The 17,468-nt window shown below is 41.7% G+C and overlaps 1 protein-coding gene across 2 annotated transcripts in view; it reads right to left on the bottom strand.

Moving 5' to 3' along the window:
• The window catches only part of vwf (von Willebrand factor), a 99,851-nt gene that overhangs the window by 70,957 nt on the left and 11,426 nt on the right, over nucleotides 1-17,468 (bottom strand). For both annotated transcript variants that reach the window (XM_034288295.1, XM_034288294.1), the window contains exons 6-15: nucleotides 17,138-17,259; nucleotides 8,334-8,565; nucleotides 6,895-7,017; nucleotides 6,668-6,779; nucleotides 6,504-6,550; nucleotides 4,450-4,586; nucleotides 2,357-2,495; nucleotides 683-783; nucleotides 385-580; nucleotides 14-229 (exon numbers count right to left, since the gene is read on the bottom strand). In XM_034288295.1, coding sequence (XP_034144186.1) covers nucleotides 14-229; nucleotides 385-580; nucleotides 683-783; nucleotides 2,357-2,495; nucleotides 4,450-4,586; nucleotides 6,504-6,550; nucleotides 6,668-6,779; nucleotides 6,895-7,017; nucleotides 8,334-8,565; nucleotides 17,138-17,259 — 1,425 coding nt within the window. The remainder of the gene's footprint in view (nucleotides 1-13; nucleotides 230-384; nucleotides 581-682; nucleotides 784-2,356; nucleotides 2,496-4,449; nucleotides 4,587-6,503; nucleotides 6,551-6,667; nucleotides 6,780-6,894; nucleotides 7,018-8,333; nucleotides 8,566-17,137; nucleotides 17,260-17,468) is intronic.

Consider the following 17,468-nt stretch of genomic DNA (forward strand, 5'->3'; position numbering starts at 1 on the left):
GTGTGTAAGTTACCACAGTGCTCAGGTGTCCTCCAGGTTAGTAGAACTCCCCTGGCAGAACAAGCAGCGGCGTAGGAGGCCAGAGCAGAACACAGACACTCCTCTCCATTTGAACACACACACACGTCGTAACGACAGAACCGCAGGAAAGGCAGGGGATTCACCAGGAAGTGACACGGTCTAAAGACCTCAGACATCATCATCCCACACGCCTCCTCTGCAAAACGCACTACAGAAGAGTTCAAATTAAGAGACCACTGCAAATTGAACACTTCTGTTCCTCACTCAAAACTTTCTATTTCAACTTTTTGGAAAGGAATGAAAATGGTGCAGTGGTCTTTTAATGTTTTCTGGAGCTCTATAAATATATGTGTGTCCCTGTACCTCTTTTAGGGTTGAGGGAGCAGGGGTCAGTGTCTGGTCGAGGGGCGGAGTTACAGTCTCCGTTAATTCTCCATGATTGGCCAAATGCTTGTGGCCCAGCCTCCACCAGTCCAGCAGCAGACAAGAAGTCATCTCCTTGGTTACCATTGTAGTTGCCACAGAGACCACAAGTATTCCCTGCCCAGACTGGCCACAACTAGAGGGAAATGCTAAGGTTAACCACTGTCACTGTTAAATTACACACATTCAAACATACACTGTCAATATAAAGATTCTGATGCTACAGTTCGTCTCCCACCTTCAGCAGCACGTGGCCCCGTCCATCCCATTCTAGATGAAGATCATTTCCGTACAAAACACGCACTCCAGACTGAACCATCCTCTGGATCCGCAAACGACCTAGACACACAGACATGCATGCAGAAACACACACACACACAAATAAAATCATGTTGTGTGATCTATATTGGTGCTCTCGACTGGCTCTGACATTGTCAGTGTCATGCCAGTCAATCATAGTTAAACTGTTCAATCTCCACAAGCTCCTTGTTTAGGATTCTGGTTTAGACTTTTACGGTTTGTGCTGATGTGTGTTTGGGAGAGACAGAGCCATATCAGAGAGTAATAAAGGGACAGAGCCTTATCAGAGAGTAGTAAAGAGTAGTAAAGTAAAGGGAGAGAGCCTTATCAGAGGGCAACTAAAGGGAGAGACAGAGCCTTACAAAAGGGAGAGACAGAGCTGTAGTAAAGGGAGAGAGCCTTATCAGAGGGTAGTAAAAGAAGAGAGCCTCATCAGAGGGTAGTAAAGGGAGAGAGCCTTATCAGAGGGTAGTAAAGGGAGAGAGCCTTATCAGAGGGTAGTACAGGTAGAGAGCCTTATCAGAGGGTAGTACCGGGAGAGAGCCTTATCAGAGGGTAGTACAGGGAGAGAGCCTTATCAGAGGGTAGTACAGGGAGAGAGCCTTATCAGAGGGTAGTACAGGGAGAGAGCCTTATCAGAGGGTAGTACAGGGAGAGAGCCTTATCAGAGGGTAGTACAGGGAGAGAGCCTTATCAGAGGGTAGTACAGGGAGAGAGCCTTATCAGAGGGTAGTAAAGGGAGAGAGCCTCATCAGAGGGTAGTAAAGGGAGAGAGCCTCATCAGAGGGTAGGAAAGGGGGAGAGCCTTATCAGAGGGTAGTACAGGGGGAGAGCCTTATCAGAGGGTAGTACAGGGGGAGAGCCTTATCAGAGGGTAGTACAGGGAGAGAGCCTTATCAGAGGGTAGTAAAGGGAGAGAGCCTCATCAGAGGGTAGTAAAGGGAGAGAGCCTCATCAGAGGGTAGTAAAGGGAGAAAGCCTCATCAGAGGGTAGTAAAGGGAGAGAGCCTCATCAGAGGGTAGTAAAGGGAGAGAGCCTCATCAGAGGGTAGTAAAGGGAGAGAGCCTCATCAGAGGGTAGTAAAGGGAGAGAGCCTCATCAGAGGGTAGTAAAGGGAGAGAGCCTCATCAGAGGGTAGTAAAGGGAGAGAGCCTCATCAGAGGGTAGTAAAGGGAGAGAGCCTTATCAGAGGGTAGTAAAGGGAGAGAGCCTTATCAGAGGGTAGTAAAGGGAGAGAGCCTTATCAGAGGGTAGTAAAGGGAGAGAGCCTTATCAGAGGGTAGTAAAGGGAGAGAGCCTTATCAGAGGATAGTAAAGGGAGAGAGCCTCATCAGAGGGTAGTAAAGGGAGAAAGCCTTATCAGAGGGTAGTAAACGGAGAGACAGAGCCTATCAGAGGGTACTAAAAAGAGAGAAAGAGCCTATGAGCAGGGTTACTGAAGGGAAAGACAGCCCTAAGAAAGACAGCCCTATCAAAGGTATTTAAATTGGAAAGACAGTCAGTGAGCTATTTAAGGTTTCTTCACAGTTACTTTAGACTATCATGTTGTTGTCTTTCTATCTTTACAGTGTAGCTTGTTATTCCATCAGGTGTGTGTCCATCCTTGTATACCATGGTTCATAGGTGTCCGTATGTCCAAGTCGTTGACAGATACAACTCCTCCGTGTTTCAGCTTCACTGTCATGGCCTCCAGGGACTTCAGGCTCAGGGTTACGGAGCGCGTGCAGACTGCGTCCGTTTCATCTGCACACTGAAACACAGTGCCACAATAGAGGACTGAGACATAGTGAAACACACACTTAACAACAAAGTTGATCCAAAATGGAGGAGATAGTTGAGTGGTTATACAAGAAATAAGGAAGGTATATCCACAATATAGAGAGGTATGCAAGATAATGAGACAGTAGATAAATATTGAACCAGAGAAAATTTAAGGGAACACTTAAATCACATCTGGTTTTGATGAACAAAATAAATTAGAAAATCAAACGCTTTACTGTACATTGTGTAATTCGTTGAGAACAAAATGACATAAATGTCAATGGAAACCAAAATCATCAACCAATTGAGGGCTGGATTCAAAATCTAAGTAAACATTTGAAATCATAGGCTATTCCAACTTGCATGAATTTCATCACAGCAACTCATAATGTGACTCAATAGTATGTATGGAAGAGAGCATGGAGGGGATACCAGGAGTTGGGCCATTACACGAGAAGAGCTTGACAGGGCCGTAGATAGAATTACATTAGATTAGATTCAACTTTGCCACTGAACAGTACAAGTACAATACAATGAAATGTAGTTCGCGTCTAACCAGAAGTGCAAATACAGGAGGGCAGAAAAATGTGCAAATATTATGTATCAAAGTATATGTATCTACAAGTGGAATGTATAGATGTGCAATTCATGCATATGCACTACATATGTCAATTCTAAATGTGCAGTCGAACATTTACAAATGTACAGAAAATGTACAGGTATTAATATAATGTAGCCGTAAAGGCTTCTTTCTTGCAACTAAACCATGCAGCTCATTTTTGTTCAAGTAATTTCAATTGTGCTCCTTGAAACAACCACACAGTCTTTTTCCAGAGCAGCCTGTATTTCTCCTTACCTGTGGGTTTTTCTTTTGGCTGAAATTTTTCTTGGTCTACCTGACTTTGGCTTGGTATCAAGATAAACCCCCAAATTTTCCTCTTCTTAATGAGTGATTGAACAGTACTGACTGGTATTTGCAAGACTTTGGATATCTTTTATATCCTTTTCCATCTTTATAAAGTTCCATTACCTTGTTACGCAGGTCTTTTGACAGATATTTTCTGCTCCCCATGGCTCAGTATCTAGCCTGCTCAGTGCATCCACATGAGAGCTAACAAACTCCTTGACTATTTATACACAGACATTAGTTGCAATTTAAAAAGCCACAGGTGTGGGAAATTCACCTTTAATTGCCAATTTCACCTGTATGTGTCACCTTGTGTGTCTGTAACAAACATTCAAGGGTATGTAAACTTTTGATCAGGACCATTTAGGTGATTTCTGTTATCATTATGATTTAAAAAGGAGCCAAACAACTATGTGATAATAAATGGCTTCATATGATCACAAACCTTAAATAAAAGTGTTTTTGCACGATAAGCCATATTTTCAAAATTAATGACATAATTTCACAGTTTCTGACAGGATATGCAAATTTGAGTGTATGTGCATTTATTTAGATTACTACACCTAAGGGACATCGTAGGCCTTGCCAGGTCCTATATCCACTAAATACAGGTCACCCTCCCCCAGGTGATTGTTCCTGTCCTTGTCCATCTGGTCATGCTTCTGACCTGGATTAGGTTTTATAGACTCTGGACACAGCCCAAATGCAATTACTTATTATTGCAACTTGTACTCTTAAAATGTTCCCCCAGCACAGCCAAAAGAGGACTGGTCACCCTTCCAAGCCTGGTTCCTCTATTAAGTTTCTTCCTAAATTTCAGCCCCTTTTAGGAAGTGTTTCCTAGCCACTGTGCTTCAACACTGTTGCTGCCTGCTCCTTGGGGTTTCAAGCTGGGTGTTTTGTAAAAGCAACTTTGTGACAACTGCTGATACACTTGATTGATTGATAAGTAGATAAGTCAGGAGATCCATAAGGAAATAAATATTTGAGTTATACTACATAATAAAACATTAGATCCATAATGGAGTTGTGTTACCTGAACTGTTTCTATGATGACGGAGAAGGCATTGTCAGTGCAGTCTTTAGCAAGCAGGTACTGGCAGTGCCCAGAGAAAGTGAAGAACTTGTTGTCAAACGTCTTGAAGTGAGACTGGCCCGTCACCATGCACTCGCCTGAATAGCGACACCACAACAGTGAGCTTTTATGTGCACACATTTGTATGCTTGTGTGTGTGTGTATTTATATATGTGGGTGTGTGTGTATGTGTGTGTGTGGGTATATAGAGCTCCAGAAAAATTAAGAGACCACTGCAAAATGTTGGACTTCCTTTCCAAAAAAGTCTAAAAGGAATGTGAGGAACAGAAGGTTTAAAATTAAGAGACCACTGCAAATTGAACGCTTCTCTTCCTCATTCAAAACGCTTCTCTTCCTCATTGGAAAGGAAAGAAAAACTTGCAGTTTTCTTAAAACTTTTCCAGAGCTTTTACAAACCCGATTCCAAAAAAGTTGGGACACTGTACAATTGTGAATAAAAACAGAATGCAATGATGTGGACGTTTCAGAATACAATATAGATGACATATCAAATGTTTAAACTGAGAAAATATATCACTTTAAGGGACAAAGAAGTTTATTTAAAATTTCATGGCATCAACACATCTCATAAATGTTGGGACAAGGCCATGTTTACCACTGTGTGGCATCCCATCTTCTTTTTATAACAGACTGCAAATGTCTGGGGAGTGAGGAGACAAGTTTATGAATAGGAATGTTGTCCCATTCATGTCTAATACAGGCTTCTAGTTGCTCCACTGTCTTAGGTCTTCTTTGTTGCACCTTCCTCTTTATGATGCGCCAAATGTTTTCTATGGGAGAAAGATCTGGACTGCAGGCTGGCCATTTCAGTACCCGGATCCTTCTTCTATGCAGCCATGACATTGTAATTGATGCAGTATGTGGTCTGGCATTGTCATGTTGGAAAATGCAAGGTCTTCCCTGAAAGAGACGACGTCTGGATGGGAGCATATGTTGTTCTAGAACTTGGATGTAACTGTCAGCATTGATGGTGCCTTTCCAGATGTGTAGGCTGCCCATGCCACACGCACTCATGCAACCCCATACCATCAGAGATGCAGGCTTCTGAACTGAGCGCTGATAACAACTTGGGTTGTCCTTGTCCTCTTTAGTCCGGATGACATGGCGTGCCAGTTTTCCAAAATGAACCTCAAATTTTGATTTGTCTGACCACAGAACACTTTTCCACTTTGCCACAGTCCATTTTAAATGATCCTTGGCCCAGAGAAAACGCCTGCCCTTCTGGATCCTGTTTAAATACGGCTTCTTTTTTTACCTATAGTTTTAGCCGGCAACGGTGAATGGCACGGTGGATTGTGTTCACCGACAATGTTTTCTGAAAGTATTCCTGAGCCCATTTTATGATTTCCATTACAATATCATTCCTGTATGTGATGCAGTGCCGTCTGAGGGCCCAAAGATCACGGGCATCCAGTATGATTTTCCGGCCTTGACCATTACGCACAGAGATTGTTCCAGATTCTCTGAATCTTTGGATGTTATTATGCACTGTAGATGATGATAACTTCAAACACTTTGCAATTTTTCTCTGAGAAACTCCTTACTGATATTGCTCCACTATTTTTCGCCGCAGCATTGGGGGAATTGGTGATCCTCTGCTCATCTTGACTTCTGAGAGACACTGGCCACTCTGAGAGGCTCTTTTTATATCTAATCATGTTGCCAATTGAAACAATAAGTTGCCAATTGGTCCTCCAGCTGTTCCATATCTGTACATTTAACTTTTCCGGCCTCTTATTGCTACCTGTCCAAACTTTTTTGGAATGTGTAGCTTTCATGAAATCCAAAATGAGCCAATACTTGGCAAGACATTACAAAATGTCTCATTTTCAACATTCGATATGTTATCTATATTCTATTGTGAATTAAATATAAGTTTGAGATTTGTAAATTATTCCATTCCTTTTTTACTCACAATTTGTACAGTGTCCCAACTTTTTTGGAATCGGGTTTGTATTTATATATGTGTGTGTGTGTGTGTGTTTGCATCTCACCAGGGCAGCCTTGGTTCGTACATTCCCAGGATCCATGTCGACAGATGCTTGAAGGAAAATATATATTTAATCATTCATATTTTACCATTTGAATCCTTTTGAAGCCTATTACCCTGTACCACCTAGAACACAATTACACTGTGTGTGTCTATGTGTGTACTTGCCAGGTGTTGCAGTCCTGTGAGATGCTGGATCCAGGGGGGAAGTGTCGTCCCATGTGAACACATGAACACTGAGACACCTCCACACAACGATCACCATCTATCACCTTACCAACTGACAGAGACAGACACAGACAGTTAAATAACTATCACCATCCATCACCTCACCCACTGACAGACAGACACAGACCTCTTACACACATACAGTTGTTCATAATTTATCTAAGTACCAGGGCAGGTGCATCCATCCACACACTCCTCATTGCAGACCTCCTGGATGTTGAGACTTTGACATGTGGTAGAGCAGGACCTGGCACACTCCTTGTACTGCATCCCAACAGGACACCTGGGGGCTGGGGACACAAATAATTTTGTTACTGTCACATCTGTAAACAACAATTACCATGTTCGTGTCACGTCTGAGACACACATTACCATATTCCTGTTACATCTGAGACACACATTACCATATTCCTGTTACATCTGAGACACACTTTACCATATTCCTGTTACATCTGAGACACACATTACCATGTTCCTGTCAGATCTGAGACACATTAGCAAGCTGTTGTTACATCTGAGACACACATTACCATATTCCTGTTACATCTGAGACACACTTTACCATATTCCTGTTACATCTGAGACACACATTACCATGTTCCTGTCAGATCTGAGACACATTAGCAAGCTGTTGTTACATCTGAGACACACATTACCATATTCCTGTTACATCTGAGACACACTTTACCATATTCCTGTTACATCTGAGACACACATTACCATATTCCTGTTACATCTGAGACACACATTACCATATTCCTGTTACATCTGAGACACACATTACCATGTTCCTGTCACATCTGAGACACATTAGCAAGCTGTTGTTACATCTGAGACACACATTACCATGTTCCTGTCACATCTGAGACACATTAGCAAGCTGTTGTTACATCTGAGACACACATTACCATGTTCCTGTCACATCTGAGACACATTAGCAAGCTGTTGTTACATCTGAGACACACATTACCATATTCCTGTTACATCTGGGACACACATTGCCATATTCCTGTCACCTCTGAGACACAGATTACCATGTTCCTGTCACATCTGAGACAGACATTACCATGTGTCTGTTACATCCAGGAAACAACCTGTAATGGTAATTAACCCACACATAACAATGACAAACAAAGACAAAGGGAACTTGGGAAATTAAATAGGGAGGTGATGATGTTAAAACAAGACAAATCTGAAAGCAATAAACATGAGGGATGGAAAACATAATAGAAACAGAATAACTAGAACTTAAATGGTTTAATGCTCACTGAATATCTGAAGGTACTGCTCACTGAATGCCTGGTTTACTACTCACTGAATATCTGAAGGTACTGCTCACTGAATGTCTGGTTTACTACTCACTGAATATCTGAAGGTACTGCTCACTGAATGCCTGGTTTACTGCTCACTGAATGTCTGGGTTACTGCTCACTGATTGCCTGGTTCACTGCTCACTGAATGTCTGAAGGTACTGCTCACTGAATATCTGAAGGTACTGCCCACTGAATGTCTGGGTTACTGCTCAATGAATGTCAGAAGGTACTCCTCACTGAATGTCAGAAGGTACATACACACACACACTCCCTCTCTCCTCTCATAGACTCACAGCATTGGCTATCCTCCAACCACCCATTCAGTAGCTGGCCGTGGGCAAGGCAGGTCCGTGCAAACTCCAATAGGACGTTGCAGTGGCAGTCTGGTCCTGCCCCTAACCCCTCTCCCTGGCCACAATGACACGCCTCCTCTTCACAGATTGACAGGAAGGTCTCTGGAGATACCACATTTGCACAGCGCAGGAAGACAGGAGAGTTTTGCAGCACACTGCACCTGGACAACACCTACAACACACAAATATACGCATTTGTTTGGTTAAACTTCTAAGGACTCTGAGACCAAAATATAATCTTATTAAAAGCCTATTCGAATATCTGCTAATTTTAAGATTGTCCATGGGAAGTAATTCAGATGACTTTGGGTTCAAACTACTGCAGTGAGACACCCACACATACGCATACACACTCACATATTTCAAATGCATTATTTAATTCCAATGCCATTTTCTTAAACAACCCTTATCTCAAAATGTTCTGAATGTATCAACACTTCAGTATCCAGACAGTACTTGATTCTGCCAACAGCCTGCCCACTACAGCGAAGAGTCAAACCAACTGTTCTGCAATTGTCTTTGACATGTTTGCAATCTGGAGTCTCCAAATATCACACCGTTACTGAAAATGCTGTTTTGCTTAAGTAAAGACTTTTGCAATTCTATCCAACTTTTCTTTGCAGAAGAGTTCAAACTCAGCCTGATTTTGAGGGTATCTGCTGTGCACAGCCCCCTTTAGGTCAGTTCAAATATTTTCCATTGTATTGAGGTCCAGGCTTTGAATGACCTTTACCGTAAACTGATCTTCCAGCCTTTCCTTGGTTGATTTGGCTGTGTGCTTGGGATCAATGCCAATGTCACTGTGAAACCTTTCTTTAACTAAAATATTTTTGTTGTTTTGTTTATTTTACCATCAAACAAACAAACAACAGACAGGGTCATAGGTATGATGTAATGCTTGTCAATGCATAAGAAAGGAGATAAAATAATAATAATATATTTTTTTAAAGGTGAGTTACAAGAAAATGTAAAGGTCTGAGGGCCCTTTGTGTTTATGATTGTCCTTTGAGACCATAGGTTCGTATGATCTGTTGTTCTGGTTCAGTCAAAGACAAGGGAAAGCCAAGGGGGTCTGTTGGACCTAATACAGAAAGAGGTAGAGCAAAGACCTCCAAGCAGGTATAAAAAAAAAAGCACAATTAAATTGTGTTTAAGTAAGATTTCCCGGTTTTCCAGTTAAGATTTCCAGGTTTTCCAGTATTTTTCACATTTTTTAGTAGCGTGTTTCAGGAAGAAATTAATGTTTCCATAAGATAGATTTCCACCAACAGTATATGTAATAGATATTTGTCCTGTTTCTACATTCCATTAGGCCAGTTTCTCATATGTACAACACTAAATTTAAAATCAATGATGATGGATCTGATCGGTTACCCCATCTACCCAGTAAGAAGAGATATTAGGACACGCCCAAAAATATGAGAATGACCAGCAGATACATCCCCACATATTCTCCAGCATTGACCATGTTCAGGGTTTAAATGGCCAGCAGATACATCCCCACATATTCTCCAGCATTGACCATGTTCAGGGTTTAAATGACCAGCAGATACATCCCCACATATTCTCCAGCATTGACCATGTTCAGGGTTAAAATGACCAGCAGATACATCCCCACATATTCTCCAGCATTGACCATGTTCAGGGTTAAAATGACCAGCAGATACATCCCCACACATTCTCCAGCATTGACCATGTTCAGGGTTTAAATGACCAGCAGATACATCCCCACATATTCTCCAGCATTGACCATGTTCAGGGTTTAAATGACCAGCAGATACATCCCCACATATTCTCCAGCATTGACCATGTTCAGGGTTAAAATGACCAGCAGATACATCCCCACATATTCTCCAGCATTGACCATGTTCAGGGTTTAAATGACCAGCAGATACATCCCCACACATTCTCCAGCATTGACCATGTTCAGGGTTAAAATGACCAGCAGATACATCCCCACACATTCCCCAGCATTGACCATGTTCAGGGTTAAAATGACCAGCAGATACATTCCCACATATTCTCCAGCATTGACCATGTTCAGGGTTAAAATGACCAGCAGATACATTCCCACATATTATCCAGCATTGACCATGTTCAGGGTTAAAATGACCAGCAGATACATCCCCACACATTCCCCAGCATTGACCATGTTCAGGGTTAAAATGATCAGCAGATACATCCCCACACATTCCCCAGCATTGACCATGTTCAGGGTTTTTGTTTTGCGAACCTTTTATTTTTGGAGTCATAAAGAACCTTAAAATGTTTTCCAGGTGAATTCCCTCCACTGATCTGATCTAGAGGTGGTAGACTGTGTCTCACATATGTTTAACCAGTCATCCTCAGTTAATTTTATATTAGCTTATTTTTCCCACTTCGATTTAACATACATTGTTGAAAGATATCTGAAGAAATTCTCAGTGAGTTGTTGAAATGTATCAACACCTTTGTTGGAGGATATTATACGAGAAGAAGTAATACCCATGTCTGTCCATTGCTTAAAAACCTACTGTCCAATTCAGCGGGTAGAAATTCTGTGTCATATGCCACCCATCATCCTATTCGTGTGTTTCTTTCAAATTTCCAGGTCTCTAAGTTTTTTATGCCAGATGGTTAGGGGGACTGCGATCCAGTTATACACTTTGTCTAAGTATTTCTTTTGGAGGATTTGCCCTTCCAGTATAGATTGGAGAGGTATGTTTATTTGACTTTGTTCTATGTCCCTCAATCAATCAGTCAATCAATCATATTTATTTATAAAGCCCTTTTAACATCAGCAGTTGTCACAAAGTGCTTTTACAAAACACCCGGCCTTAAATCCCAAAGGAGCAAACAACAGTAGTGTTGAATTTCAGTTGCTAGGAAAAACTCCCTAAGAATGCCAAAATTTAGGAAGAAACCAGAGGAACCAGGCTCAGAGGGGTGACCAGTCCTCTTCTGGCTGTTCCAGGTGAACATATTAAGATTACAATTTTAATAATTAATAAATGCGTGTGGGCTGAGTCTAGAATCTATTTAAACTTAGTCCAGGTTGGAAGCATGACCAGATGGACAAGGACAGGGACAACACAGGGGAGGGGGAGGTTTCAGCACAGTGGCAGCTGAAATCGTCAGGTATCATCTCGATCTGCAAAACAACCAGGAGGACTCTGGATAGGGACAGCAACAGATCTTTCAAGCCAGGTACTCCACAGGTGTGGGCCATGACCTCATGTCTTCCTAAGTTCAAAACGGGAGGAGACTGGGAAAATTCAGAAAATGCATTCTTCATATCAACAAGGATTTACAGTGGAGAAGGAGAACGTAGTGGAGAAGGAGAACTGGCCCTACTCCCCCAGCACAATAATATAGCAGCGTAAGACCTTGGGACTGAGACAGGGGGGTCCGGCGACACTGTTGGCCTATCTGGGGGAGGCCCCGGAGATGGCCCAACAGGCAGGAAATCAATCCATTTTGCATTATATGTAGAGTCACACTGACAAACCAGAAGGCCTAGTTGTGCTGCTTTGTAATATTCTTCCAAACAGGGTAGCAATCCTCCACCCTTGTCCTTGAGCAGTTGCAAAATCTGAAATTCTAATCCTTGGTCTTTGCTTTCCCCAAATAAAGACTGAAATGATTCTATTCCACTCATTAAACTGTCCAGGGGGCACTTCAACTGACACTTACTGGAAAAGAACAAGCAGCCTGGGCAATACATTCATTTTTATAGCATCTATTCGATTGTACATGTTCATTGGTAGTAGTGACCAGCGATTAAGGTCTGTTTTAATATGAGCTGTTATGATAATATAATTGTGTGCATAGGTGGCAGATAAATCCTTGGGTATTTGTACTCCCAGGTGTTTAATCGCGTTATCCTTCCGTTTAAATTTAGACGTCCTAAGAATGTTTTCCAGCAGATCATAGTTAAAAGTAAGAGTCTAGATTTTCTCCAAGTTTAATTTGTAGCCAGAATATGAACCAAATACTTTGACCAAAGATAACGGTTTTGGCAAACTAACGTTAGTATTTGTGAGGGTCACAAGAATGTCTTCTTCATACAAGCAGATCTTATGTTCTGTATCTCCAATTAATACACTTATTATATCTTTGTCCTCCCTAATTGCCTGCGCCAAAGGCTCCAGAAAAAGAATGAAGAGTGTGGGACTAAGGGGGTATCCCACCATATTGGATAAATTCCCATTTATTTTATTTCGGGCCGTTGGGGAGTAATATAAAGACTATCACCTGTTTGGTAAAACCATAGGGTTGTCTTTACCTGGTTTAGGAATCATTGAGAATACTGCTTGTCTCCAAGATATCAGAGTTTTAAGAAGATAGTTCTTAAGCATTCCTTGGGTTAGGGTCATTCCTTGAGTATTTTGTATTACTATCTTTCGAAAGACTTTATACCATTCTGATGGGTAGCCATCAGCCCCTGGCATTTTACTTCTTTCAGTCTTGATATAGCTTTAGTTATTTCGTCTGTTATTGCTTGAGTTATTCTTTTATTCTGCTCTATTCCTTTTGATGGTAAATCTAAAGATGACAAATAAATCTGATATGGTTGCCAATTCAGCTGCCTGGGGTTGAGCATTATAGTGTTAGTATAGTAGGTTTCAAAGGAGTTTTGTATATAATCCAGTTTGTACTATATTTTATTGGTCTGGGCCTTTATGTATAAATCTCTCAGCTTGTTGTTTGTGTATTCTCCATGCAAGTAACTTTTTAGATTTAGGGACATTTTAATAGAAAGTTTGTTTAATATGTTGAGTTTGCCTTTCAACTTGATTTTCATATACATATCTCACAAAAGTGAGTACACTCCTCACATTTTTGCAAATATTTGAATATATCTTTTCATGTGAGAGACACCTATTGACAGAGGCACAGACAACACAGACACCCCACAGCTCAAACTTTAGGTGAGTCATCCATTCTGGAGGGACATCCCGATTTATGCAGTTGTATTTTCTTGTCCTGATATGTACCCTTTAACAATAATAAAGTGGCTTCTAAGTGCCTAATGGCCACTTGTGAGGTTGTAAGTTGCAATGATTCCAAATATATTTCCAAGGGTTGATAAGTGAAGGAATTGTTTGTTTTCAGAGTATTTTAAAAACAAAATATGATACTGATGCAAAAGCAAACTCTAAATATGTAGTATGAAAAGTAATCTACTAACATATGTAGATTTTTTTTTTTTAAATGGTAAATGAAAATGATAAGATATTAAATAAATTATATGGCAAAACTGTTGTTCTTCCAGGTGTTTCAAACAGACTGTTTCAGATGCAAATTACTGACACACAATAGTAGGTTAACCCCTTAAATGAGTGTTTCTCATCCCTGCTCCTGGATGCCCCCCTGCCCTGCATGTTTTAGGTCTCCCCCTGCCCTAACATACCTGATGTAGCTCATGAAGGACTTGATAATGAGCTGATCATTTGAAGCAAATGTGACAGAGCAGGGAGAGATCTAAAACATGCAGGGGAGGGGGGTGCCCAGGAGCAATTGTAACTCTTATAACTGGGGACGTGGCTGTGTTCAGAATTAACAAATCACATTCAAACTAATGTTAAATAGAAGTCATTACACACCTGCCATCATTTAAAGTGACTCTAATCAATCACAGCTGTGATTTTCCTGACATTTTCTTAGTTGCATCTCAGAGCAAAAGCCATGGTCCGCAGAGAGCTTCCAAAGTATCAGAGGGATCTCATTGTTGAAAGATATCAGTCAGGAGAAGGGTACAAAATAATTTCCAAAGCATTAGATATACCACAGAACACAGTGAAGACAGTCATCATCAAGTGGAGAAAATATGGCACAACAGAGACATTACAAAGAACTGGACATCCCTCCAAAATTGATGAAAAGACTTCCAAGAGGCCTACAGCAACATTAATGGAACTGCAGGAATTTCTGGTAAGTACTGGATGTGTGCTACATGTAACAACAATGTCCTGTATACTTCATATGAATAGGCTATGGGGTAGGGTGGCAAAAAAGTGGGAAAATGTGTTATGGTCTAATGAAACCAAGGTTGAACTTTTTGGCCATATTTCCAACACGGCACATCATCCAAAGAACACCATACACACAGTGAAGCATGATGGTGGCAGCATCATGCTTTGGGGCTGTTTTTCTTCAGCTGGAACCGGGGCCTTAGTCAGGATGGAGAGAATTATGAACCGTTCCAAATACCAGGCAATTTTGGCACAAAACCTTCAGGCGTCCGTTAGAAAGCTGAAGATGAAGAGAAGGTTCACCTTTCAGCACAACAACGACCCAAAGCACACATCCAAATCCACAAAAGCATGGCTTCACCAGAAGAAGATTAACATTTTGGAATGGCCCAGCCAGAGCCCAGACCTGAATCCAATTGAACATCTGTGGGGTGATCTGAAGAGGGCTGTGCACAGGATATGTCCTCTTAATCTGAAAGATTTGGAGCGCTTTTGCAAAGAAGAGTTGGTAGATATTGCCACGTCAAGATGTGACATGCTAATAGACTCCTACCTAAAAAGACTGAGTGCAGTAATAAAATCAAAACTTTCTTCAACAAAGTATTAGTTTAAGGGTGCGCACACTTATGCAAACAGGTTATTGTGAGATTTCTATTTATTATTTTTCCTCCTCAAAGATTTCAGCTTGTTTTTCAATTGAATTGTTCATGTTATAGGTCACATTAAAGGTGAAAAAGGTTCTGACATGATTTATCTTTGTCTCATTCTTTTACATCACAAGAACCTGCCATTTTAACAGGGGTGTGTTGACTTTATATCCACTCTAAATAGTGTTATTTAGAGTGGATATAAAGATTGTATCAAAGATGAAAAATACCAGGCTTTCATCTTTCATCTTTTTCAGGCTTTCTATAAAAACAAAATCTGCATGTTGTGTAGACTTTTGGTATCTCTTCCAAGCTTGTTATCCTGAACTGGTGGTACTGAAGGGGACTTTTCATAAAATTGTCTAGCAGTCATGGTCTAGACGGCCCACTGGTTAGTATCCTACATGTCATCTTACCAGGGGGTAAAAAGTATCATACATGTCATCTCACCAGGGGGTAACAAGTATCATACATGTCATCTCACCAGGGGGTAACAAGTATCTTACTGGTCATCTCACCAGGGGGTAAAAAGTATCATACATGTCATCTCACCAGGGGGGTAACAAGTATCATACATGTCATCTCACCAGGGGGTAACAAGTATCATACATGTCATCTCACCAGGGGGTAACAAGTATCATACATGTCATCTCACCAGGGGGTAACAAGTATCATACATGTCATCTCACCAGGGGGTAACAAGTATCATACATGTCATCTCACCAGGGGGTAACAAGTATCCTACTGGTCATCTCACCAGGGGGTAACAAGTATCATACATGTCATCTCACCAGGGGGTAACAAGTATCATACATGTCATCTCACCAGGGGGTAACAAGTATCTTACTGGTCATCTCACCAGGGGGTAACAAGTATCCTACTGGTCATCTCACCAGGGGGTAACAAGTATTCTACTGGTCATCTCACCAGGGGGTAACAAGTATCATACATGTCATCTCACCAGGGGGTAACAAGTATCATACATGTCATCTCACCAGGGGGTAACAAGTATCATACATGTCATCTCACCAGGGGGTAACTAGTATCATACATGTCATCTCACCAGGGGGTAACAAGTATTCTACTGGTCATCTCACCAGGGGGTAACAAGTATCATACATGTCATCTCACCAGGGGGTAACAAGTATCATACATGTCATCTCACCAGGGGGTAACAAGTATTCTACTGGTCATCTCACCAGGGGGTAACAAGTATCATACATGTCATCTCACCAGGGGGTAACAAGTATCATACATGTCATCTCACCAGGGGGTAACAAGTATCCTACTGGTCATCTCACCAGGGGGTAACAAGTATCTTACTGGTCATCTCACCAGGGGGTAACAAGTATTCTACTGGTCATCTCACCAGGGGGTAACAAGTATCCTACTGGTCATCTCACCAGGGGGTAACAAGTATCCTACTGGTCATCTCACCAGGGGGTAACAAGTATCCTACTGGTCATCTCACCAGAGGGTAACAAGTATCCTACTGGTCATCTCACCAGGGGGTAACAAGTATCCTACTGGTCATCTCACCAGGGGGTAACAAGTATTCTACTGGTCATCTCACCAGGGGGTAACAAGTATCATACATGTCATCTCACCAGGGGGTAACAAGTATCATACATGTCATCTCACCAGGGGGTAACAAGTATCATACATGTCATCTCACCAGGGGGTAACTAGTATCATACATGTCATCTCACCAGGGGGTAACAAGTATCATACATGTCATCTCACCAGGGGGTAACAAGTATCATACATGTCATCTCACCAGGGGGTAACAAGTATCCTACTGGTCATCTCACCAGGGGGTAACAAGTATCTTACTGGTCATCTCACCAGGGGGTAACAAGTATTCTACTGGTCATCTCACCAGGGGGTAACAAGTATCCTACTGGTCATCTCACCAGGGGGTAACAAGTATCCTACTGGTCATCTCACCAGGGGGTAACAAGTATCCTACTGGTCATCTCACCAGAGGGTAACAAGTATCCTACTGGTCATCTCACCAGGGGGTAACAAGTATCCTACTGGTCATCTCACCAGGGGGTAACAAGTATCCTACTGGTCATCTCACCAGGGGGTAACAAGTATCCTACTGGTCATCTCACCAGGGGTGTTATCTGGGTCAACTCACCGTAGGCGTGTCTGCGGTGGTGTTGCAGGATTGGCTGGGAGGAGACACACGTCTGCACGGTTCTCCTGCCCCTTTCAAAGCCCACGAGTTGGCAAAGTCATAACTGTCCTCGGTAAGGAAACCTAAATAGACAAACGCAAACACACACAGAAACCTGCAATTAAACCCACATGCATTAATACACAGACACACACAGAAACCCACAAATAAACCCATATACATTAATACACAGACACACACAGAAACCCACAAATAAACCTAAACACATTAACAGACACATAAACACAGACATAGAGACAGAAATATAAGCACTGACATAAAGACAGACACA

Source organism: Esox lucius, chromosome 19 (genome assembly GCF_011004845.1).
Source record: "Esox lucius isolate fEsoLuc1 chromosome 19, fEsoLuc1.pri, whole genome shotgun sequence".
NCBI classification, from domain to species: domain Eukaryota; kingdom Metazoa; phylum Chordata; class Actinopteri; order Esociformes; family Esocidae; genus Esox; species Esox lucius.